Source organism: Hylobates moloch, unplaced genomic scaffold (assembly GCF_009828535.3).
Source record: "Hylobates moloch isolate HMO894 unplaced genomic scaffold, HMol_V3 SCAFFOLD_4, whole genome shotgun sequence".
NCBI classification, from domain to species: domain Eukaryota; kingdom Metazoa; phylum Chordata; class Mammalia; order Primates; family Hylobatidae; genus Hylobates; species Hylobates moloch.
Window position 1 is genome coordinate 105,858,233 of NW_026652279.1, and position 18,674 is coordinate 105,876,906.

At 43.8% G+C, this 18,674-nt stretch overlaps 1 protein-coding gene across 1 annotated transcript; it reads right to left on the reverse strand.

Moving 5' to 3' along the window:
* Positions 1-11,210: 11,210 nt before the first annotated feature.
* Positions 11,211-12,456, reverse strand: SMIM2 (small integral membrane protein 2). Its single transcript, XM_058438162.1, has 2 exons — positions 12,415-12,456; positions 11,211-11,641 (listed from the first exon to the last, which is right to left on the reverse strand). The coding sequence occupies exons 1-2, from the start codon at positions 12,454-12,456 to the stop codon at positions 11,228-11,230; spliced, it is 456 nt and encodes a 151-aa protein (XP_058294145.1). The 3' UTR covers positions 11,211-11,227.
* Between the last annotated feature and the right edge of the window lie 6,218 nt (positions 12,457-18,674).

The following is an 18,674-nucleotide window of genomic DNA, read 5'->3' on the forward strand; positions in this document are numbered from 1 at the left end:
AATCCCATTACTGGGCATATACCCAAGGGATTATAAATAATTCTACTATAAAGACACATGCACACATATATTTATTGTGGCACTATTCACAATAGCAAAGACTTGGAACCAACCCAAATGTCCATCAATAATAGGCTGGATAAAGAAAATGTGGGACATATACACCATGGAATACTATGCAGCCATAAAAAAGGATGAGTTCATGTCCTTTGCGGGGACACAGATGAAACTGGAAACCATCATTCTCAGCAAACGATCACAAGAACAGAAAACGAAACACTGCATGTTCTCACTCATAAGTGGGAGTTGAACAATGAGAACACATGGACATAGGGAGGGGAACATCACACAATGGGGCCTGTTGTGGGGTGGGAGGCTGGCGGAGGAATAACATTAGGAGAAATACCTAATGTAGGTGATGGGTTGATGGGTGCAGCAAACAATCATGGCACATGTATATCTATGTAACAAAACTGCACGTTCTGCACGTGTACCCCAGAACTTAAAGTATAATGAAAAAAAGAGTTAAAAAGAAGAAATATTGTCATAGTAATCACTACCGATTATTGAGCACCTACTATATGCCAAGTGCTGTGCTAAATATATGTATTTGCTCAGATACTCCTTTGGATACACCTGTTAGAAAGGTAATATACTAGCATTTCCATCCGACAAATGAAACTCAGATTCATGCTTAGAATATTTCCTTTCTGTGTCTACATTCCTATGATAGAATCAGGATATTGCACCTCCAACTGGCCTGAATTCCATGCATTCATTCTACTCATGAATTCCACCAATGCTTTTGAGCACCTATTACGTACCAAGACTAGGCTAGGCCCTAGGGATATATCAGTGAAATGATAGTCTTGGATCCTATCCTCAAAGGATGGGACTAAGCCTCAGGCCTAGATCCAATGTGATCTAATTAAAAAATATTATTTGGACATCTGCTATGTACATTCTGATTCACCACACCCTAATCAAGAAAGAATCCAGACCCCGTGCCTCTGTAAAAGTCCACTTGAGTCCCTCACATAAAACATGCTACTAGACTGGGAAAACCTGTTTTCAATACTTCATACAAACCAAGCACAGCAGGCACCTTCCCTGTGCATGGAGATTAAACTTGGTGATCTCTAAATTCCCTTCCAGCTATCACATCCTCAGATTCCCACCTCTGACCATCCACAGTGCTCATGGCTACACCTTTACAGGGTACTGTGACGGTCTGTTTCATGTCAGCTTGGCTAGGCTATAGCGAGTTACTCAACCAAACACTTATCTAGGTGTTGCTGTGGCAATATTTTGTAGATGTGATTAACATCTACAATCACTTGCCTTTAAGTAAAGGAGATTATTGTCACTAGTATGGGTGGACCTCATTTAATCAGTGAAAAGCCTTAGGAACAAAACTGAGGTTTCCCTGAGGAAGAAGAAATCCTGCCTCTGGAGTGTACCTTCACCTCTTCCTGAGTTTCCAGCCTGCCAGCCTGCACTACAAATTTTTAGACTTTCAAGCCACCCCCACAATCACTTAAGTCAATTCCTTGAAATAAAACTCTCTCTCCCTCTTTCTCAACACACACACATACACACACACACACACACACACACACCTCTCCTGTTGGTTCTGTTTCTCTGGAGAACCTGAATGACACAGGGACCCACCATGTATTTTTCTTCTTGTAATATTGTCTGGTATATACAGTTTTACAGCTTCTGATGTGCATAGTTATGGCCCATCCAGGTTACTAGTAGGCAGATGAAGCCCATGCTTAGAACACCAACAAAACAAGGGTACTAGAACATGAGAAAAGCTCATCTTCAATTCAATTAACTTAACCAGAGTTTTGCGATAAGAACATGCAGAAATTTTGCTTACTCATAAATTCTGGGTTTTTTTTTAATTATCTGTATATGGGTGGGAAGGACTATAATCATTTCAGGTTGGAGCCCCTAAATATATTAATCCAGCTCTGTACATCTCCAAGTAGAATATAAGGTCCATGAGGTCAGAGGCCAAGCCTTGGTTTTTTTATGAGCCTATAGTACCCAGTATGATGCTTTACAGATAATCACATACATAGGAGGTGCTGCATCAACCTATTATTTTCCTTTTGTTTTATTATCCAGAATATATTAACTTTGGGAAATGGGAAAAACAGGCTCAGAGAAATGCAGATTTGTTTGTTTTTAGGGAAATTGATTTACCATCTCCAAAGGAGAGGCTGCTTCCTCCATATGGCTAGATTTATTATCTGGAAAGCAGTCCAGAGACCAGCCCTTCTCTTGTTTCTGTGTCCATTGGCAGCTGCTGGGAGTCCAACTGACTGACATGTGTCAGGCTTTGTGAGTGTTTTAAGAGAGATTCATTTTGCAACAGCACATAGGCAGGCTGTCCCAAGCCAGCAGCAAGCATCGTTGGCAGTGGAAGGGATTAAAAGGACTTTCGCAGAGACTCAGAGTCTAGACTCTTTCTGGAACACAACCTGGAATAGCAGTGTGATGTGTAAACAGCAGATGTCCAATAAATTTGTGTTTATAGGCTAGCTGACCTTTGACCCCTAAATGATTAACACCCTGATGGAGTACGTAGAAAGGGGTCCAGATTCTTAAGCAAATAATTTCCACTTCAGGTGAGAATCTATTAACTTGAAAAGAGTTGTTTCGGCCATAAAAAGGGACTTCAGGTTGAGTCCAGCCTGTGGTGGGAAACTTCCACTAACTTGAGTGTGCACCCTGGTCTCTCTTACCCAACCAAAAACAAAACTGGTCATGCAGCCTGACATTACAGAAATAGAGGATAGAACTCAGAGCCCAAGAGAAATATATGGAAAGGCTTCCAGAATAAGAAAATTAGGAGAATTATAAGACAACTGTGTGTAGGGGTATCCCAAAGGCATTGAAGAGAGAAAAGCAACACAAGAGCCGAATGAACTCCATCTCCCATGCATCTCTGGAAGGTTTTCCTGCAACTCCAGTAATGTTGCCCACTTTCCTGCAGGCCTTGCTGGCCCTGGCCTTCCCTCCTTTCATCCAGTCCCTTCCACACTGGCCAGAGTGAGGCTCTCTACGCCCTCTGTCTACCTAAAGCCGGTTATGTAAAGCCCACAGCCTTCACAGGATACTCAGAAGCTTCCAGAACTAGCTATTCTCAGCCTCTCTCCAGCTGCATCCCCTCACTACGCCTTGCCCCAGATGTTCTTTGGTCGCACAGAACTATTTCACATTACTTTAACTACTCCATGCCCTTCCAGCTTCCAGGCCAAAAATGCCTTCAGCCAATCAAAAGTTCACCAACCCTTCCAGGCCCAGTTCAAAGCTAGCTCCCATCTCCTCTGGCCGAATCCATCAGCCTTTCTTTGATGCTTGCCTAATACAACCTACTCTCCATGAATATTGTATTCCAATTATTTATATAGTATATTCACACTTCAGTTCTCAGCAGAATGTGAGCTCTTCAAAATCTCTGGGCAATGGTTGATTATTTTTAAAATTCTTGGTGCCTTGTTCCATACTTCTCACTTAGTAGGTCCTCGATAAATAGAGTTAGATAAATGAAATAATCAACCAAGTGACCTATATTGTCAAGCCTGCCCTTCAGTTCACAGGCATTTCTCTTAAGCTCTTCCACCATTTTACCCCATCTGAAAATTGATGCTTGTTAGTGTGTCCAATACTACTGCCGCAGATTTCCATATATGCCCTGTGCCTTCCGCACAGACTCTGTGCTCATGTTGCAGGAAATAAGCTTCTCAGGCTGTACTGCATCCAGTGCCAAGCAATGTGAATATGGGGTGTCCAGTAAATACTAATTATGTTAATGATTTGTGATATTTTTCTGCCATTCAGTTATGTGCTTTGAAGAAAGAGATAATGGCACAGAGTCAAAGGCCAATCTGAATTGCAGAGAAATCCACTTGTTGTTGGGGGGCATTGGGTGCATTCTCTGCCTTCCTGCAGTCATTCTCTATCAACTGCGGGTGGGTGGCCCTCAGACGCAAAGGGATCCATCCCACTGCAGGGCCCTGTTTGTGGAGGGGCTTATGAGTAACCTCTCTCAGGTGTAGCCCTTAGGCCAGGAGAGAAGCTAGAAACATGCTGTGGCACCCAGTTCCAGGTCTCCAAAGACCTTGCCTCATTTGAGTGGGGGTTGCTCTTCAGATCGAACTGAGGTGTAATTCAGCTTAAATCAACATTGAGGACGAGCCATATAAACGACAGCTTTTCATTGCTGCTGTAGCTCCATAAGCAAGATTATCTTAGCAATTAGAGGGTAATTATTGTCTACAATCAGAAGGGGAGAAGTGTCAGAATGAGGCCAGCAGAAGCGGTGACATGATGGATAATTTATTAGATGGTGACTGGCTGTTTTTCTCTCTCCAGGCCTTTGTAAGAAAAACACCCAAATGCCACAAGTGCATTCCCAGGGAGCTGCAGGGTGGCAGGAGCTGAGGATGCAAAAACATAATTGCCTTCTATCTACTCTGATTTGAGCTTCATCAAATCCTTTGGCTCCCAAGGCATTCTGCAGCAGACGTGTGCACAATATTCCAGCACTAGGACTTGTGTCTGCGGGTACTGCTCGGGGCCCAAGAGTCTGAGGGTCTGCAAAGCCTCCAAGACCTTCCCCTTCCTCCCAGGCCTCAGGGCCTGTGCTGGCCACCCTCCTATACAGCAGCCCTTACTTGGCATTCTTGCTAAGTCCTGTGGGGGCTCCAACCTTGACTCTTTTCATTCCACACTGATTTCTTCTGGGCTCTGCGCCTCAGGGGAGAACTTGCAATGCTAGTAATAAACAAAGAGTACTCATGATAAAAAATGAATTTTGCTGCCTTAGGAGAGAACAGCAGAGCTTAAGGGTTTTCGTAGGATTCTGAACAGCCACCTGTCTTTTCCAGCCATTGTCCACCCATACAACCATCCAGTCTGTAAAACTCTTTTGTGCTCACTGTACTCAAAAAGCAGGAAGGTTTTGCCCCAAGGTGGTTCACAGCAGAGTGAAATACAGACTAGAAAACAGATAAGCACCGTGAGGCCATTTGAAGATAAAAGATCATTTTCCTCTACCGCAAATCATGAGGCCTTAGGGAGACATGGGTATACTCACACCCTCCCCCATGACAAGGCAATAGCTTACACATGGGATTTCAGCTTCCCCGGAGGAGCTAAATAAGGGAAACCTACTAATGCCAGTGTTTGGTCACATAGAAGGCACTGAAAAACCCATGGTGACCAAAAAGGCCAGTGGTTGCCCCACCCTCCAACACTCACACCCACACACGCACGCGCGTGTGCGCGCGCACACACACACTTCTCCAGTTTGACCCAGCCATACTATTGCACCTCTCTGACACAATAGGCTGTTTCATACCTTTGCTATCTTTACCTGGTCTGCTTGGTGAGACCTCAGCAGCTTTGGAAACTGCTTTTCTAGAGACCTCTCCAGAATCTCCTGGCCAGATTCAACCTCTGCCATTACTGTGCATTGTCCAACTCTTCCTTGCACTTAGCACCCCAGCGCATGTGCGTGTGATCACAGGCCAGCCAGTGAGTGTGCACTTGGAAAGTTCACTCATCCTTAAATCCGTGAGGCCCAGAACAAAAACAATCAGATGTTCTGAAAAGTATCAGTGTTAAATACTCAGGTATCTTCTTGTTAAAATATTCTTCTTGATCTGTCTCTCATATTCAATCATTCACTAACTCAATTTCAGACATTTATTGAGCACCTACTATGTGCCAGACATTATGCTCAGCCTACCTGTCTGTCATGGTCTCTTTTGAAAAGAATCTTCTAAACCTGCATCTTAAAATTACCTTTGGGGATTGTGCTGATAATGTGTATTCAAGTCTTGTGGTAAACAGGAGGAAAAATATATCATCTTATCATCTTACATTTGCACAGGTTATTTATTTGTTATAAAGCATCTTCAAACCCTTTGGTTAAGACCTCTCACAGTTGAGCAAGTAGAGTTGTGCTGAATTCTAATATAGGGAACCATGGGAAGCAACATGGTTTGAAAATCTGAGCTGTGTGTCTTCTCTGGAGAGAGCACATGCATCCACTAGCTCCTGACCTGACTTTGAAACAGGGATGGATAACAAATGGCATCAGTGCCACTCAAAGAGTTGTAAGTGGCAGCCAGCTACTCCTCTGCCTAATGATCACTTTGTGTATTCATTTTCCTCTTTTCTCATTTTGCTTTCTCCCATTTCCTATCTTCCCTTGCTTTCTGCTTTCTCTCTTTCTGATGACTTTATCCTCCCATACATTCATGCCCTTGAAGGGCATTGCTTAGCACCCGCCACTAGGCACTCAAGAGGTTTGCTTCCCCTTTGCTTCTAGACTGGATTAAACCCACGTTCCAGCATGTGGTATGGGAGGCAGGGAGGGCCAGAACTGGCACAGCCTCTGTGTTCTCAGGCTGCTGATCATTCCATTCCACACCAGACCTTCTGAGGTGAACGAGCTAAACCAGCGGCACAGGTCTGAGCCACAAACAAGGCAGCACCCAGGAACAGGCCATTGTTGCTTTGTCTGGTTTGAGCACTCAGCTTTGTACAAGTCAGACAAGACGCCTGGACATGGAGCTTGGGCTCCTGACCAGGGTTTCATTATCACTGTCGCAAAGCCACAGATTGGGAGCGGAAAGGCAATGCTTGCTTTCAACCCCCGTGCACACAGAAAAGCCTCCTCAGCCCAGTATCAGCTTCCCTAAATACCACCCAGGGGGCAGTGAATGTTGACTGGTCCTGATTTATTGCAGCAGAAGAGGAAAAGAAATGACAAGCCCTAAATGTCAAGGCGAGGAGGTGTGTGGCCTGGCCGAAAAGAGAGCTGAGAGTGTGCACTGGGATGGGTCATGTGACTAGGATTCTCAGGCCAGGAGAGACCAGGAGCCAATTCAAGTGGGAGGTGTCAGAAATGCAAAGTCGGCTGTAAAAATGTCAAGAGCAAGGCAGGGAATAAGGCAAAGGGAAGATTGCCTTCTGTTTTGTGGGAAGCAGGTTACAAAATGTTAGGAGTGCACATTACTTTCATGTGTCTGCTTGGTTGCAAGTCGAATCTGCTGTCTGCTGGAACTCAGGAGAACTGATAAGAATGCAGCATCCAGGAACCTGATCCTACCCCAGGGAGTTCTGATGCTGCCTTCCTATGCTGCAGAGGATTCTCCTGCTGCAGCACTAAGAGAAATTTAGACAGTAAGTCAATCCAGACATGCCCCGTGAAAGTGAGCTCTTATAGGCATGGCTTGCCCGGTGAAAGGTAATGAGGAGTAGCTGAGGCTGCACCTGCTCAGGAGCCCATGTGCTCAACAAGAAAACTCCAAGCTTGCTTCAATTTGGCATTGCTTTTAATGAACATTCACTGTTTTAATTCCATTCACTGTTTCTTATTTATTTGAGATGGGGTCTCTGTCCAAGGTGGAGAGCAGTGGTGTCATCTTAGCTCGCTGCAGCCTCAAACTCCCTGGCTCAAGTGATCCTCCCACCTCAGCCTCCCCAGTTGAGACCACAAGCATGCACCCATCTTCATTCTTTGTTTCTTATCCTTGCTGGCCTACTGCAGGGGTCCTCCTGGAGATGAGATTCTTCCAAGCTGAAAAACTCTATAATTATTTCTACCAGAGCCAAAATCTTCCTGGCCAATGGCTGAAAGGGGGCAATGCTCAACATGGAAATGCATACCTGCCACGCTTAGCAGGAATCTGGCGGGGCTGAAAACCCACCACATACAAGGCACTCCCAGGAGGCAGGAACTGGGCCACTGTCTTAGTTTCGATTCCTGAAACAGGAATCTAGATGCACATGTTTACTGGGGATATGATCCCCAAAAACACAGTGAGGGATTAGAGAAGCAAGATAGAGAGAGGTGGGTTAGCCAATAAAGGGGGTGTTCATGAGCAGGATGCTGCACAGAGCACTTGGGTTTTACTTCCTCTGGAGTCCCTCTCAAAGGCTCAGTGGAAAACACCTCGATTTTCCTGTTGGCAGGGGGTATAAAAAGACAGAGACTTTTTTTTTTAACTAGCTCCATCCTTCATTGGTTAAGGGTTGCTCCAGGCACCTTTAACTCTGATGCTCTTCTGGGCTTCCCCGTGCGTGGGGCTTAACAAATTTCTGTGGCCAGAGAGATCCATCAGGCAGAGATGTGGAAGCTTTAGGTAAGAAGCCACAGTGTGTCCATGAAGCTGCAGATGACCTGCAAGGGAACGTGCTCCATCCACCTGCAACAGCCATCATGACAGTAATGTCTTCTCATCTGTGTGCCCAAACATGTGCACATGTGTATGCACACACACACTCACACACACCCACACACACACAAATGCAAATTGTTGTACCTTTTTCTCATTTGCACTCCCTCTCACCATGACCATATAAAAATCGAGTCTACAAATAGTCTCAACCCTGCTGAGACATATAGCCTTGCCTTGCAATACGAGCAAGTAGAAGTAGTATCTGTAGCCTCCCAGGCCCCAGCTACTCCAATGTAAATCCATGCCAGTTTCTAACTTCAGCCCAGCTGGAAAGGCTAGGACTTGCGTTGGCTGTTTTGCTTAAGCCCTGCTGAAGGGCAACATGGGGTGATGGGAAAAACTGGAACAGATGTCAGGAATTTGAGGTTTCTTGTGTCCTGTCTGCCAGTAAGTTACATAACTTCCTTAGTTGACTTCTAGAACTTAGTTTCTCCCTTGGTAGAACTAGAGTAATAATACCCACCCTATTTGCCTCCAAGAGTTGTAGGAAGACTCAAAAGGAGCCAATTCACGTACCTGGGATCACCTTGACATGCCAGGGATGTTCCTTGCAAAGCCTTATCCTGCTCAGTCTTCACCTAATTACGTTGGTTTTAGGCTTGAAGCAGGGGCCTTGCTGGCTGACCTCTCAAAGCCTCCCTTTCCCTTGTTCCCATGTGTAGCATTCTGTTTTGGGAGCACAGAATATCCTCTGGTCTAGAGGAAGCTAAGTCACTGTTTGCAATCAGTCCAAGCAGATCAAGTTAAGGACCAGGCCATTTTGGAGGCACACAAGGAGGCCTCTTGGCAGATGGGCACGACAGGCTTGCTTGCAGCCTGAGTGGTGAACAGCCCCTTCCATCTCTTCATTTGCTCGTATCACATAGCAAATTCCAGAATCACTATACAGAGTGGTGGATGAGGCAACACAACTTACCCAAAATATTAATAGGCACTCATGAGGGCACCAGCTGTTGTGCCTAGTCTGTGTCATTAAGGCCTGTGTGGTGTCAACAGAGAAGCCATTGTTGGCTGGACCTGCCCCCACCAGCTCAACCAGGGAGTGTTTGTCAGTCACTTAGGAAGAGCTGCCCTAAAGGGTGAGTGTGGTTCTCAAAGGTGGGAAAAACTAACAATTCTTGAAGAGCACTCAAGGTTTATTGGACCATCAAATACTGGAGTTGATGCTGAAGTCTATAACAATGGTAACAATACCCAGCGTGTATCCATTGTGGACCCAGCCAAGATCTCTGGGGAGTAATGGGGGGAGGGGTGTTGAGTCCTTCTACACAGGCTCAGAAAGAAAGGTTCTTATCATCCATTTAGAAACAATGGAAGCAAAGTAACTCTCTGGGACAGAAACTTTGTCGGTCAGGGAGAGGCTTGAAGGAGACTCTAAATGGTTCCCAGAATGAATTCTCACGTAAACCTAAAGAATGCTGATGGAGAGAAGCCACTGCTCATTCTCCTTTTTAAGCCAAATAATATCCTCCTGCCGGAACAGAGTTGTTCTTGGCACTTGGAAGTAAATGTGAGGAGGGAATCAAAACACAATGCCTGAGAAAGAAATCCATAAGAAATCTGAAGGCCAGGACGTGGTGAAAAGTAATAAAGATAGATGGGTCAGTGGCAGGAACAAAGATTAACTGTACCAGAGGAGATGGCGCTTTGGCTCTGAAAATAGGATTGAGCGAAAGCCGGAGGTGCTGCAGAGACACACATGTCCTTCGTTTCCACCCTGAAGGCTCAAAGGAAGGCCGCTGCCCAGCCACGCGGAGGCTGCAGGACAGGATTCTGGAAGCTGGGGCCTCCTTGCCCTAATCCTGGAAGGATATTCCACATCTAAATCACCGAAGCTTCATCCTGTGATGCAGAAGCTCTCCCCTTGTGAACAACCAACACAGGAAGTAGTGAAACCTGGTAGAGAGAATATTCTCTTTCTCCACCTTCAGTTATACCAGAACTGCCTCCAGGGACTTGGGCAGGTTTGACAAATGGCAGAAGAATTTAGAAGATTTTCTTTGCTGGCAAAGGGAAGCCATGGTTGGGCACAAATGTGCTGCTGCGGTTGTTTTTACAATGAAACTGTAGATTGCAGGCAGAAATGTCAGGTTCCTTTCAACTCTCTTCAGAGCTAATCTAGTTCCCATGTGCAAACTCAATCTACAGCATTTGGGTAAAGAATACTCAGTCCTCTGCTGTGACAAGAACAAATTCATCACCCACACCATACATTGTAGCTAAGGGCATCATTGTGCCCACATGAATCACCAGGCAGAGACGGCTGCCAACTCTGAAATTCTTTACTCATGGAAGACTCACGTATACTAATGCCAACTATTTATGCAAGCACATTTCTCCAGGTGGCCTGGAGCAGTTTACAAGATGCTGGCTCATTCCTCATCATGTCACTTGGAAGGAGAGCAAAAGGTGGGGAAAGAGGAAGGGCCGACATCATCATCTGCATTTTGTGCGGGGAAACTGAGGCTCACACAAGCCATAAAGTGAAATGTATAGACATTTATGAGTCAGGAATCGACCATGGAAGAGGCAAAATGAGCTTATCTGAATCATGAGTGGACTATTTCTTGCCCAACAATTTCGTGCAGCTCTTCCAGCACAACTGTTTGGATACAGCAGCCTCAAAACAAGTAAGCCAAAATTCAGACTCGCTGTATTTGGTTTATAACCAATTTCCCATCTTTCATTCCTTCTCTGACTTCTACCTGATTTCTGAATTTGGTTGACCCTGTTTTTTTGTTTGTTTGTTTGTTTTGTTTCACTTTAAAAGACCCTCAACTCTCCTGGAGTCCTGACCTGCTATTTCTTTCATTTTGAGCCTCTACCAGTCCTTTCCTTCATCTGTTCCCAATCCATATACCCTTGATGCCTGGAGATAAGATTGACAATGCAGGGGGGTGAAGATCAAGTTTGAGGTGAAGCTCACAGATGGCCTGCAAGATGCCTATTTTACTCATCATTTATTTTTTAAAAAGCTGAACATTTATCGGCTGAATTTTTGAGCCATACCAAAATATCCTCATGTCAAAATAGCTGCAGTAAAGTGGTTCTATTAAAATAGCTTCCTCCAAAGAACTGAGAGTGGAGATGTCACCTGCTTCTGGCACCTGACTTTGGTCCTCTTCTGCGTGGCATTGCCTTCTGCTATGCTGGATTCTCGCGTATGGCTCATCAGAGGAGGCACTAACATCAGGGCTGCCTTTTATCTTGCTGATCCAAGGGAGGACTATGTAGGTGTCACAGATGAAACTGGTCCAGAAGCCGAACAGGATGCTAATGGCATGGCCACGTGTTTCCAGCACCCCGTGAGGCAGCTGGCTGGCATCAATCCTCTCCCCAGCCTCTATCCCACCCCCATCCACCCATAAGCTCTTCTTGGGTCAGAAATGCAATTCTTTGACGGTGCCAGACAGCCAGATGATGCTGGAAAGAAGAAAGAAAAAGAAAAAGCAGGTTTCTAAATTAAGCACAAGGCTCGTTTATAAAAATAAATAGCCACAGCCTAGCAACGTGCTCACAGCTCAGCTTTCCTCCATAATAAAACCTCTGTGGCTGAAGCCTGGGATGACACAGCCTTCAGAGGGCCCCACGCCCTGGCCCTCCTCATGCCCTGGCCCCTCCCAGGATAATACTCACCTGGAGAGTGCTGACAGTGGTACTTTGGGGGCCCCACTCTTCATTCAAGGCCAACCAAAGGCCAGGCTCCAAAAAGCAGAAGGAAGGCAGAGCTTAATGAGGCCCATGAACACTTACAGACTCTTGGCAGTAACTAATACACCTGTAGCAAAAGTGGTTGAAGTTCCTTGGGCTACTCTGTTGAAATAGGAACTCCTCCTTAAGACCATGTCTTCTTTGTTCACCATTGAACAGTACTCAGCTAAGCACAGGGCACGTATTGAGTACTCAACCACTATGTGAGGGAAGACTGGTTAGAGGTATAAATGAATGAATGAATGCTGCCATCCCATTATTGATGCTCCCCAAACTCTTCACTACAAATGGAGTCAGTTCCAGAATCCAAAGAGAGCATTCTTCTCCTGATTATGACATGCACCAAAGAGGCATCCCCTGAGCTGAATGTTTAAATCAGAGCCCACAGCTGAAGTGAGCACAAAGATGTACTGAGCAAGTATGGACTCTTACTGACCCAAGTGGCGAGGCTGTTACAATGGGCAAGGGCAGATGGCATGGGATTTGTAGGTAACTATTGTTAGCATTCCTGAATCTTCTCCTGTTCTTTAGGCAGCAGCAGCTCCAAGGGTAAGCTGTTGCTCAGCAGAGAAATGGCAGGAAAAAATAGGACATTCGCTTCTGGTCTTAGTCCTGTTGCAACACAAAAAGTGGAGTCTGCAATGCTGTTGGAGGCTCAACAGGTCAAATACATCAGTAATGGGCATGGTATGGCTGGGCTCATACGGAGACAGTCCTTAGAACACTGAAAATGTGATCATCTTGAATCCCATAAGGATCCTTGTGAGATTACAAGGGACAATGTGGCTCCACTTTGATGCCTGAGAGCAGTTGCTTTGGTGAGTTTCTACATATTCCCTAGTGATCAGAGAGTGGTACAGGACAGCATGTCAAAGTCATAAATCACCATCTCAGAGCAAGGCCCCTTAGTTACAATATTAAAAAGATCAGAGAAATTGGCGCACAGCATCATTTAGAAATCTGTCTTCAGGCATCTTTGTCTGGCCTGGCTAGAAACAGTAAAACCACATTTATGTCATTGAGAAAAAGGTTCTTAATTAAATTCAAATGTATAAGAATATATCATAGGTCTATTTTTGGAAAAATAATCTGGGAACAAAAAAAAATCTAAACAGCAACAAAACTGGTACAATAGCATTTAGCTTCAGACTGCAGCATACAATAGAGAAGGAGTCCCCATAGACTCTGGACTCTTAGATTGATTCAATCTCACAAGCTAGAGCACCAAAGTCATGGCACTGGGACATTTAGGAAGATGAGCTCTAGCAGTGACCTGGTTAGGAGACAGCTCCAGCAGAGAGTCAGCACATAGACTGGCCAAGCTACCCCCAGATCTTTGGTGATACCTCTTTGGTGGAGATAAAAGAATCCCTTTCCAAAGCAGACCAACTATGGCATCCACAACCATAGTCCCTGCTCCAGCCCAGTGAGGACACAGTGTGTTCCGCAAGTCCCTAAGGCTCTATGCCCAGGGCTCCCACTTCTGACATGGCTATTCAAGGATAAGACCCCACTGACCCCATTCTCTATGGAGGGTACAGAAATCCATAAGAACAGAGTCCAATACTCAGCTCTGTGACCTTAACTACTTGGAAACTGATTTTCCTTGTTCATAAAATGGAGACAGTAAAAACAATGCTTTCTATCTGCCAAGAGTGTATGAGAATCAAATGAAACACTATTATGTTCAAGTGCTTCCCAGTCTGCAAGCTATTGTTCCATGTGACCATGTTTTATAAAATGTAAAGGTATACAGTGAGAAGTTTGCTTCTGATGTGAGGATTGAGACTTCCTTTGTCACAAACTTTTAGGGTGCTGCCTGGTTCCATCTTATTCATGATCCTATTTTTTTTTTTCAGACACCCCTGGTCAATTCCTTGGCTTCAAATACCAAAGACCCAGCATTTCAAAATTGTGTTTCTGTAACTGCTTCTTTCCTCTTACAATCCCTCAAAAAGTGCTGCAATTCTAGAATGCATGAGGAACCTTGGGGCTCACCTAGTCCACCACTTCACTTTGCAGATGTACACACAGAGGCATAGAAAGTTTAGGCACTTGTCCAAGGTCACCTGTGGAGTTTCACTCACCCTATCCTCAGCTTCTCCCACAGTCTGCCAGTGTCTGCCCTCCAGTGGGTCTTTGAGAACCACAATTCAGATTCCACTCTTCTGCAGCTGGGACATCCATCTTCTGTCCTTGGACATCAGAGCTCCTTGTCCTCAGGCCTTCACACTCCAGGGTTTACACCAGCAGCTTTCCCCCGCTGGTTCTCAGGCCTTTCGTCTTGGACTGAATTACACTATCAGCTTTCTTGGGTCTCCAGCTTGCAGGCGGCATATTGTCCCTCCAAAATTGCATGAACCAATTTCTATAATAAATCCCTTCTTAGATAGATAGATAGATAGAAAGATAGATAGATAGATAGATAGATAGATGATAGATAGATAGATAGATAGATAGATAGATAGATAGATAGATGATAGATAGATAGATAGATGATAGATAGATAGATGATAGATAGATAGATAGATAGATAGATAGATAGATAGATAGATAGATGATAGATAGTAGATAGTAGATACATACATACATACATACATACATACATACATACATATCCTGTTGGTTCTCTTTCTCTGGAAAACCTTGACTGATACAGATTTTGGTGCTACACTCCCTCAATAATGACCATATTTTCCCACTTTTAAGTGAGTAATTGTTACTTAAGCCAGGTGTGTTATTTAGGATGTGAGGGATGGGGAGCCAGAGGATGGTAGACAGTTGAGGGCAAGTGGATTAAAGCATGGCAGTAATGGGAACAGGCACCTCTAGTGATCATGATGCCTCATCTTAGATTATACCTTTGGAATTTGCCTTTTGTTTTTGAAAAAATAAATATATAACCATTTCATTTTTGTAGTTATTCATAATAATTTGCTTCCTCACAGAAATGACAGAGTACATTCATGCAAAGCATATAAATGCACCTAAATTGTTGAGTTGTTTTAAAAGAATGTGTTAAGAAGTAGGATTTGTTAAGTGACAATTCTTCTACCATCGACCCACCTTCCTCTCTGCAGATGACCTTGTGTCTATCCAGTAAAGAAAATATGAGGTTATTTTGTGTGAAATACCCCCATCATCCCTACGCCTACCTATCCATATGAAGCCAAATTCTCCTCCTTCCCTCCTCCCCAAACCACCTACTCATACAAAGAAGGGTCTTTCTTTTGTCTGTAATTACAACTCTGCATGTGTGTTAGACCTACGGTGACCAACGATCCTGGCTTACTCAGGACTGAGGAGATTTCTGGGACACAAGACTTTCAGTGTTAAAATCAGGAGTATTCCTGTCAGACTGAGACAAGCTGGTCACCCTGGTAGGCCCCATGCCCTCACCCAGGGACATTTCTAAACAAACCGCGATTGAATGAATTGATACTAGATAGTAGCGAATTGCTATGTGATATTTGTGGTCAGGAAGAGAACTAGAAGGGATGAATGAATGAAATGTAGTGATTTTTTTTAAAGAAAACCTTCATGAATATGTTGGAAAAAATACGGAGGAGGATATCCTATTATCTAGACGAGCAGAAGAGCAGAAAAGTTACACTGAAGAATTTATATAGAGATATAGATCCCATTCACTTGATGGGTAAGTCAGGACAATCCATATTACATAGGAAACAGACCATAGTATTGCTTCACAACTTTCTAACTTCATAACTTTCTAATGTCATGCATTTATTAAAAATTATAACATCTGCAGCATAGGTTAAGTTGAAAGGGGAGAATCTTCTTATGGCCACACATGATCACCTGAGTGGCCTCATGACCACTGAAACTACCTAGACTCCTGAGGACTGAGAGGGTCAGTATTTCAGCTCACATGTGACCCACTGACTACATACCACTATGTGGCTGGTTGGGAATCTTTGAACTATAGGATTACAGCACTGTGGCCTAAACAGGCATGTCTAGACTCTACTCCATCACAAATCTGAAATCTTGATCCACAGTCTCCCTAGGTTTCTGGTGAAACTAGCAAAGCCTAGGAGATCAAACTGCCTCTGATAACCCAATATTGCCAAGCTTCCTCAAAGGCTATTTCCTGAAATGCAACTGGTGTGGGTTTCTGTTTACATTTCCCCTTCCTTGGTCCAGGTTTATCCCACATACTCACGGAGTTGCAGCTTGAGCAATGACTTAATGACTTTGGTCAAGAAGAAAGTAATCCTATGCTACACTCAGCTTATACTCAGTAGTTGACCTGAAATAAGATTAAAAAATTTTAAAGGTGTTGCCAACAATTTAAAAATTCAGATATTTTTCATTAAAAGTTCAGATAAGCTGCCACCTTTCAAAAAAAGGAAAGATCTAGCAGCTTGGGGCCATAGTTTTCCCATGGGCACAATCATCTAAGACTGAGGGCCTGGATAGTCCAGCAGACAGGTGTGTTGGCTGCCAGGGTTCAAATTCCATCCCTGCTGACTTACAGTAACTGTATTCATGAATGTACCCTCTCAGAGCCTTGGTTTCTCATCTTTAAAGAGTGTTAAACTAATAGTATTAATTTTTGTACACAAAAAATGCTTAAAACTATCACATATTAATCATTCAATAAATGCCAATGGTTTTCCCCCAACACATACACTTACACAGGTAGCTTTACTGTTTTTCTTACCTTCATGGTCCCATGAGCATAACTGCTAGTATAGATAATTAAACTAAATGAGTTTGGCAACTGTGATACTTCAAGCCACTAGGAATAGCTTAAGTCCACATCCTTTCCTGGGTTGACTGATCGCCATCCTAGCATGACACATGTCCCTTCTCTGTCTCTGAGTTCCTTCCTCATCCTGGTGGAGCCCATAATGAGGACTGACAGCAGGGCAAAGGACACACAGCCAAGCAGGGCCTCAGGTTTCCTAATTAGAGGTTTCTGGACAGAAGAAACATGGTCCCTTAATTGCTTAAGAGTGCCTCATCCACTTTCTAACATTGAGTCTTTTTCTACCACTTTGCCTTCCCAGTCCTCCCATAGGTATAAGGGGAAAATCTTTTGCAGATTCACTTAGCAAGTCAATCAACAAGAAGACACAAATCTTTGGGAAAACAAGGGGTGCTTTCCTCACAGAAAGTTGTTTCCAATAAACCAATTTCTGCTGCTTAGCAACCTTGATGATGCTTTTTCCACAATTACAGCTAAATAGAATCCTCTATTGTCTACAGGGGATTAAGTGGATGCTTTCATGAGTCAGAAGAAAGTACCAGGAAAAGTTGTACTCAAGCTTTAGATGAATGTAAAAATATTGCACTAGGAGCAAAAACAAGGAGGCATGTCCTGGTTATGTTGTATGATGAATATAGCTATTTTATTCATGCTTTGGGGTTTGACGTTTGTTTTGGGAGTTAGTCGTAAAGAGCTGGGTTGTTCATTCATAGCTGAGTAGATGGAGTCGTGATACTGCCTCTCTGTTTCTCTCAAGACTAATAATTAAAGCTGTGGTTACATCTTACACCAGACTAAGGGAGGGACAGTGGAACTCCCTGGAAGTGAGGAAGAGCTTTTGAGGCAGGTTAGATGTTGCAACTGTCAAATCCCACAGTGTAGTCATTATGGTAAGATGAGGTGAACTGTGAGCCAGCCAATAAGAACAGCTGCTGAGTGGTACCATTTCCAATCACGGTCATCTCTTGGTTCTGTCTAGGGAGGCAGGGCAGGGGCGAAACCAGTCCCGCAATTCCTTTTTACAAAGTTTAACACACTGGGTGACTACGCCTCCTATTGCTGAAAGCATGGAAAATCCTTTGTCACAATTTCCTAAGCTTCTAACCATATATTTCCCCTAATAACCAAATGTGCCTGTTTCAACAAAGTCAATCAGTTAAAGAAGAATATTTGGAGAGAGGAACGTTTGGAGTGAGGAAGGAGGGCTTCCCAGAAAATTCAGTGTCTTCTGTATAACTTTTTCTTTTTTTTTTCACTTGATCCAGCAAATTTTTATTGCATGCGTACTGTGTACCACATGTGAAAACAAAAATTAACATTTACCAAGCTAAGACATACTATGTGCCATGCTTACTGGCTGGCTCACAGTTCACCTCATCTCCTTACCATCATGACTACACTGTGGGATTTGATAGTTGCAACATCTAACCTGCCTCATACATGCACTATTGCTAAACCCTTTTCATCCATCATGTCATTTACTCATTTATATAACCCTATGAGAGAAGTATCCTTATTCCCCCATTTTACAGATGAGGAAGCTAAGGTCCACAGAGATTTAGCTATTTAGCCAAGGTTAATGGCAAAGCCACGATTCAAACACAGAGAGCCTGGCTCCAGAGCCTGGGCGCAGTAAACTTGTTCCCCACAAAGTTTGTTTCTGGGTTCTCTATTCTGTTCCATCGGTCTATGTGTCTGTTTTTATGCTGGTACCTGCTGTTTTGGTTACTATAGCTCTGTAGAATAATTTGAAGTCAGACAATGTGATTCCTCCAATTTTGTTCTTTTTGCTCAGGATAGCTTTGGCTATTCTGGGTCTTACATGGTTCCATATAATTTTCGAATTATTTTTTCTATATCTGTGAAGAATGTCATTGGTATTTTGATAGGGATTGCATTAAAAGTGTAGGTTGCTTTGGATAGTATGGACATTTTAATAATATTGATTCTTCTAGTCCATGAAC

Excerpts from the sequence above, each read along its gene's own strand:
- SMIM2 (XM_058438162.1), bottom strand. The coding sequence starts at position 12,456 with ATGCCATCTGCCCTTGCCCATTGTAACAGCCTCGCCACTTGG. Across the intron at positions 11,642-12,414 it reads GTAACAGCCTCGCCACTTGG|AAGAGCTTATGGGTGGATGG; the intron begins GTCAGTAAGAGT and ends TTCTGACCCAAG.